This window comes from Mandrillus leucophaeus, unplaced genomic scaffold (genome assembly GCF_000951045.1).
Source record: "Mandrillus leucophaeus isolate KB7577 unplaced genomic scaffold, Mleu.le_1.0 Scaffold246, whole genome shotgun sequence".
Lineage (NCBI taxonomy): Eukaryota > Metazoa > Chordata > Mammalia > Primates > Cercopithecidae > Mandrillus > Mandrillus leucophaeus.
In genome coordinates this window covers 817239-824147 of record NW_012102543.1, presented here as the reverse complement: position 1 = coordinate 824147, position 6909 = coordinate 817239, and the positions used below count along the sequence as shown (strand labels likewise).

Below are 6909 nucleotides of genomic sequence, written 5' to 3'. Positions count from 1 at the left end.
AGGAAGAAAAATCACTTGAATCCGGGAGGCAGAGGTTGCAGTGAGGTGAGATTGCACCACTGCACTCCAGCCTAGGTGACAGAGCAAGACTTCGTTTTCAAAAAAAAAAAAAAAATTACCTCTACAATAAGACCTCCTCTGACCATCCTGCCAAAGAGGCTTCCAAATCACTCTCTCAGGTGTTTACATGTGTGAAATCTGCTTTCCCCACCTGAATGGTAAGCTTTATGAAGTAATGGACCATGTCTTATTAACCATGTATCCCCAGAACATAAGAAAGGCCTGGCACAGCTGGGCGCAGTGGCTCATGACTGTAATCCCATCACTTTGGGAGGCCAAGGCAGGCAGATCATGAGGTCACGAGTTCAAGACCAGTCTGACCAACATGGTGAAACCCCATCTCTTTTAAAAATACAAAAAAATTAGCCAGGCATGGTGGCACGCACCTGTAATCCCAGCTACTCAGGAGGCTGAGGCAGAAGAACTGCTTGAACCCCGGAGGCGGAGGTTGCAGTGAGCCAAGATCGTGCCACTGCGCTCCAGCCTAGGTGATAGAGACTCCATCTCAAAAAAAAAAAAAGTTCCTGGCACATAATATATGCGCAAAAATTGTGATGAATTAATGGATGTCTTTGGCCAGCAGGTCAAATGTGTCCATTTAGGAGCCACAGGTGACTTTCTACTTCTGAGACCAAAAGTCAGCCTCTCCTCAAATTTACCACTATAGTACACGCTCACATGACAAGGTAATGATAAAATGTTCACCCTCAAAGGAAGCTTTTTGTGCTTTTACATTTTCTAAAAGAAACTGAATAGTACTCAAATCATACACAAAAATCTTAGGAGACTCTAGGCCATAGAATTTGAGGAGACCACACACAAGGGTTACAGCCTACAAGGTGCTAAAATAACCTCTATCTATGGGCCGGGCACAGTGGTGCCCACCTGTAGTCCCAGCTACTTGGGCAGCTGAAGTGGAAGGATTGCTTGAGCCCAGGAATTCAAGGCCAGCCCGGGCAACACCCCATCTAAAAAAATGGGGCAAGACCCCATCTAAAAAAAAAAAAATCCCTATGTACTAAATTGAAAAGGCTCAAAATGCTCAAAACCCACGAATGCCTAGAAACATGAGAAAAAAAACAAAATTGGAACCTAACTGATAGACTCTTTACTGCTATGAGGAAGATCATCAATAATATTTTGATAATGATAAATAATAATACATTTATGCAGAGCTATGGTTCATCAGATTCTCACAGCAGCCATAAAGAATTGGTGAGCTGGTGTTTTTGGCCACAATCAAGTTTAATTAGAAAGTTTAGGCCAGAGCGGGGCACGGTGGCTCACGCCTGTAATCTCAGCACTTTGGGAGGCCGAGGCAGGTGGATCACAAGGTCAGGAGTTCGAGACCAGCCTGACCAACATGGTGAAACCCCGCTTCTACTAAAAATACAAAAATTAGCCAGGCATGGTGGTGGTGCCTACAATCACAGCTACTTGGGAGGTTGACACAGGAGAATCACTTGAACCCAGGAGATGGAGGTTGCAGTGAGCCGAGATCGCACCACAGCACTGCAGCCTGGGCAACAGAGCAAGACTCTGTCTCAGAAAAAAAAAAAAAAGAAAGAAAATTTTTGTCAGGCGCAGTGGCTCACACCTGTAATCCTAGCACTCTGGGAGGCCAGGGCGGGCGGGTCATGAGGTCAAGAGATCAAGACCATCCTGGCCAACATGGTGAAACCCCGTCTCTACAAAAAATACAAAAATTTGCTGGACATGGTGGCACACACCTGTAATCCCAGCTACTTGGGAAGCTGAGGCAGAAGAATTGCTCGAACCCAGAAGGCGGAGGTTGCAGTGAGCCAAGATTGTGCCACCACACTCCAGCACCTGGGCAACACAGTGAGACTCCATCTCAAAAAAAAACAAAGGAAAGGAAAGGAAAGGATAAGTATACACGAAAAAATTCTAGAAAGGCATGCAGTTCACTGTTTTTTGTTTTGTTTGTTTTTTCAGACAGACTCTCACACTGTCACCCGGACTGGAGTGCAATGGTGCAATCTCAGCCTCCCAAGTAGCTGGGATTACAGGAACACACCACCACACCAGGCTAATTTTCTGTATTTTTAGTAGAGACGGGGTTTCACTATGTTGGCTAGACTGGTCTCGAGCTCCTGACCTCGTGATCCGCCAGCCTCGGCCTCACAAAGTGTTGGGATTACAGGTGTGAGCCACCACGCCTGGCCACAGTTCATCGTTAATGATGACTACTTTAAGAAAAAAAAAGCAGGAGCCAGGCATGGTGGCTCATGCCTGTAATCCCAGCACTTTGGGAGGCCAGGGTAGGAGAATCAATTGAGGTCAGGAGTTGGAGAGCATCCTAGCCAATATGCAAAACCCGGTCCCTACTAAAAACACAAAAATTAGCAGGGCGTGGTGGTGGGTGCCTGTAATCCCAGCTACTTGGGAGGCTGAGGCAGGAGAATCGCTTGAACCCGGGATGCAGAAGTTGCAGTGAGCTGACATCGTGCCATTGCACTCCAGCCTGGGCAACAGAGTGAAACTCCATCTCAAAAAAAAAAAGAGAGAAAAAAAGAAAGGAAAGGAGGCTGGGCACAGCGGCTCACACCTGTAATCCATGCACTTTGGGAGCCCAAGTCAGGCTGGTCTCAAACTCCTGACCTCATGATCCACCTGCTTTGGCCTCCCAAAGTGCTGGAATTACAGGTGTGAGCCACTGCACTCAGTCTGTATTTTCAGTAGAGATGGGGTTTCACCATGTTGGTCAGGCTGGTCTCAAACTGCTGACCTTGTGATCCACCCGCCTCGGTCTCCCAAAGTACTGGGATTACAGGCGTGAGCCACCATGCCTAGCTAATTTTTTTTATTTTCAGTAGAAACAGTGTTTGACCATGTTGGTCCAGCTGCTCTCGAACTCCTGACCTCCGGTGATCCACCTGCCTGGGCCTCCCAAAGTGCTGGGATTACAGGCATGAGCCACCATGCCTGGCCTTGATATCCATTTTTTAAAAACTGAAGTTGGCTGGGCATGGTAGTTCACTCCTGTAATCCCAGCACCTTGGGAGGCTGATGCAGGTGGATAATTTGAGGTCAGGAGTTCGAGACTAGCCTGGCCAACATAGAGAAACCCCATCTCTACTAAAACAAACACAAAAATTAGCCAGGCAAGTGGTGCATGCCTGTAGTTCCAGCTACTCAGGAGGCTGAGGCAGGAGAATCGCTTGAATCTGGGAGACGGAGGTTGCAGTGAGGCAAGATCGTGCCACGGCACTCCAGCCTGGGGGACTGAGTGAGACTCTGTCTCCAAAAAAAAAAAAAAACAACTGAAGTTTAGATGTGACAACACCAATCAGTAAGTATTTATGCACTGACAATGTGTTTACCATTGTACATGGTATAGGCCATGAAACATGGTCCTGCTCTCCAGAAGTTCACAATCTAGCTTAATTTATAACCTAGATTTATGTCAATCATCTAATTGTTTTGAACATTCACTATTAGAAAACTGAACTAGATATTTTAAGTATTTCTCCATTTATGACTCTATGAGAACAAATCACCTAAAATCAATGAATTCTATGTCTAAACCATCAGTCCCAAGAATGCTGCTTGCAATTAACAAACTGTTATATCCTGGGAAGTGGTTAATGTTTATGAAGGGAGGAAATGTGGCAAGAATCTTTACAAACAATCCAATTATATACATATTACATACAAGAAATAAAGATGAAGGACCAATATCATCTCTGGGTAGTTAGATTTATCTTCTTCATTACACTTCTTTAAATGCTCTTAATTCTCAACTAAGGAACACATATCAATGCTACAAAAAAGAAAAAAAAATACACATCCTCCTCCCCAAAAAAACCTTTTTAAAGGTGCCAATGCAATCCATGAGGGTTACTAGTTCATCCCAAAGCTTCCCCTCATTTGACAAAAGTGGCAACAACCAAACTATGACTTTCCAAAAGCTGACATTACAGAGAACTGATAGCAAAACCACCAAGAACCATCCAAAATCCAAGTGTTCCATTTATAAAAGATTTAGTCCACAATGTCGCCCAATTAGAGCATAATCCATAATGAAGACATTATTGCTAACAAGGGACGCGGAATGGGATCTGGGTCACTCTTCCATAACTATTTGTTCCTCTCAAACCAATAAAGAAAAGTCTGTGTTAGCAAAGTATTTAGCTGACAATGGAAGTACATAGAAATCATGATGTAATTCATTTCCATCAACTTATTCAAGGAGGAAATAAGTACAGAAGAAAAATATTAGGTGGGTAATTAGGGAGCCTCTCAAATGGTAACTTACATAGGTACTCCCCTCCAAACTGGAAACTGAAGGAGTCATCACCATCAAAAGTACTGAGTCAGTGAACCACAGATACTCCACAGTGATACTGAGGACAACAAACTGGTACTGGATACCATGTGCCAGACTGTGATAAAAATCATTTAAGCTGTGCGTCAGTTTCACTTGTACTTTACAGGATTGTTGATAGAACTCAAAAAGATTAGGAATGGAAAGGATTTTTATCACTTACCCTTGGCTATGCAGTGATTGGTAAACAAGGATGTGAATTCGAGCAAACTTCACTTGAAAGCCCACTCAAAAGAAAAGTATAGACACTACACTACCTTCATTCCAAAGTATAAACATTATACTACCCCTTCCCCAATCTCGCCTAGCTGTCACAACACTACCATCTCCCCAACTCAGACTCAAGCCAAATATCCCCTAGTCATTCTGTACTCCCAGATGCCCTCACTGGCTTTTACTGATCAGAAACCTATACAAGAAAATATGAAGAGACCAGCCGATCATTCCTGTAATCCCAACACTTTGGGAGGCCAAGGCGGGTGGATCACTTGAGGTCAGGAGTTCGAGACCAACCTGGCCAACATGGTGAAACCCCATCTCTACTAAAAATTCAAAATTAGCCAGGCATGATGGCACGCGTCTGGAATCTTAGCTGTTCGGGAGGCTGAGGCAGGAAAATAGCTTGAATCCAGGAGGCAGAGGTTGCAGTGAGCCGAGATGGCACCACTGCACTCCAGCCTGTGTGACAGAGCAAGAGTCCACCTCAAAAAAATATATATATATACACACACACACACACACACACACACATATATGTGTATATATATGTGTATAGATGTATGTATATGAAGAGGCCATCTGGAAAGAATATTGTCCTTATTAAAAGCCACTTTTTAAAGACCTGCCTGTCTAAATCGAGATAGCAGGTTTATGCCTTATTACCTAGCACTCCCATGGAACCCAATGTTGAGTGTGTATTTCCCTGGAAAGATACAGTCCTGCATCACTATCATTTACTCACGGCTTGCCAGGGTGCTCTCATTCTGAAGTGTTTTAAATCAGTTTGTTCCAATAATGCTACAATTAATACTAACAACAGCTACCATATACACTGACCATTTACTACACAACAGGCTCTACAAACACTGTCTCATTTCAACCTCACAACTCAATGAAGTAGGCTGTCCCCCATTTTATAGATGAAAAAGCTAAGGCTCAGAGAAGTAAAGTAATTCGACCAGAGGTCATGCAGCTGGTAACTAAACCTGACTCCATGCAGCTAAAGCCTCCAGAGGTCTTGCCTTTTAATGATTAAAATGTGATCTCCTCTCGGACATTGGTTTCGGAGAGCTGCCTTCCAACAACGGATCTGCTCCACTACACATGAATCCCACGATACCCATGTGCTTACCTGAACTTCTTCATTTTCGTCTACTAGGAGGAAACTCACAACCTTCTCAGTCATCTTCTTCCTCTTGGTCTCCTCATCCATCTCTTCTGCCTCCAGTGACCCCTGGAGATTACTGACATTGTACACAGTAACAGGGTGTCTCCTTTTGTTACCCCCAGAATGAGTCCTCTTCTGGCACTCCAGGCACAAGTTGATTTTGCAGGTCTGGCACCTCACTATTGCCCTCTGCCTCACACCTGGTAAATGCCCACTGAGACCCTTGCAGAGGTCACAGTAAGGGACATGGCCAGGTTTGAGTCTTATCCGCTCATGGTTTCTCAGGCGCTCCTGCCGGTGGAGCTCCTCCTCGCAGCGGAGACACTGCAGACTGCAGCACTCATCACACTCAAAGATAGCTTCATCCGTCCCGCTGCAGGCGTAACTTTCCTGGCACATCAGCCCCGGATTCAGGCCCTTCTCTGCTGGGGAAGTCTGGGCACTCATACTCACACTGGTAAGGAAACACACCCACCATATAACAGTCACTGAGCTTGCCCGGGGAGTGAAGACAAAGATTTGAGTCTGAAGACTCCACGAAACCTCCCCAGGGTTCTGAACACTTTAAAAAAGAACACCTTTCATGTCCTCCTGTTATAGCTCTGGACAAACAAATGTTCAAATTTTTAATTTGCTGCCTCCAAGACTCTTGTATCAGCAGCAACGTTGATTTGGTTTAATGGTTTCATCCTCCATAAAGTGTAAGCAAAGAGGTGGTCAACATTGACTTGGAAGGGTCTTTTATGGCTGAGAGAGGTCTGATGGATTCACGGCGGTGGGTTCACCAGTTGGACATCAGCTACAAAGTTTTGGTAATGAAAGAAACTGGCCAGGAGCTTTTCAATATAATTCGACCTGAAGTCAGTATTTCAGGGGATACCTAGAATAGGGGAAGGAAAAGGATTTGAATCATCTAAAAAACGGAAGTGCACCTTAAAAAAAAAAAAAAAAAAAGATTGTGACTAAATTAAATACTAGCCCAAAACTGCTGAGACAAATCTCATTACTTTTTCTTTTTTCTTTTTTTCTGAGACAGAGTTTTGCTCTTGTTGCCCAGGCTGGAGTGCAATGGGACAGTCTCGGCTCACCGCAACCTCCGCCTCCCAAGTTCAAG

At 44.4% G+C, this 6909-nt stretch overlaps 1 protein-coding gene and 1 pseudogene across 2 annotated transcripts in view; both read right to left on the bottom strand.

The window, feature by feature from the left end:
• The window catches only part of ZFYVE1 (zinc finger, FYVE domain containing 1), an 82920-nt gene that overhangs the window by 70221 nt on the left and 5790 nt on the right, over positions 1 to 6909 (bottom strand). For both annotated transcript variants that reach the window (XM_011983107.1, XM_011983108.1), the window contains exon 2: positions 5760 to 6675. In XM_011983107.1, the coding sequence (XP_011838497.1) occupies positions 5760 to 6242 (483 nt within the window). In that variant the 5' untranslated portion in view covers positions 6243 to 6675. The remainder of the gene's footprint in view (positions 1 to 5759; positions 6676 to 6909) is intronic.
• Positions 6665 to 6909, bottom strand: part of LOC105541885 — a 60215-nt pseudogene continuing 59970 nt past the window's right edge.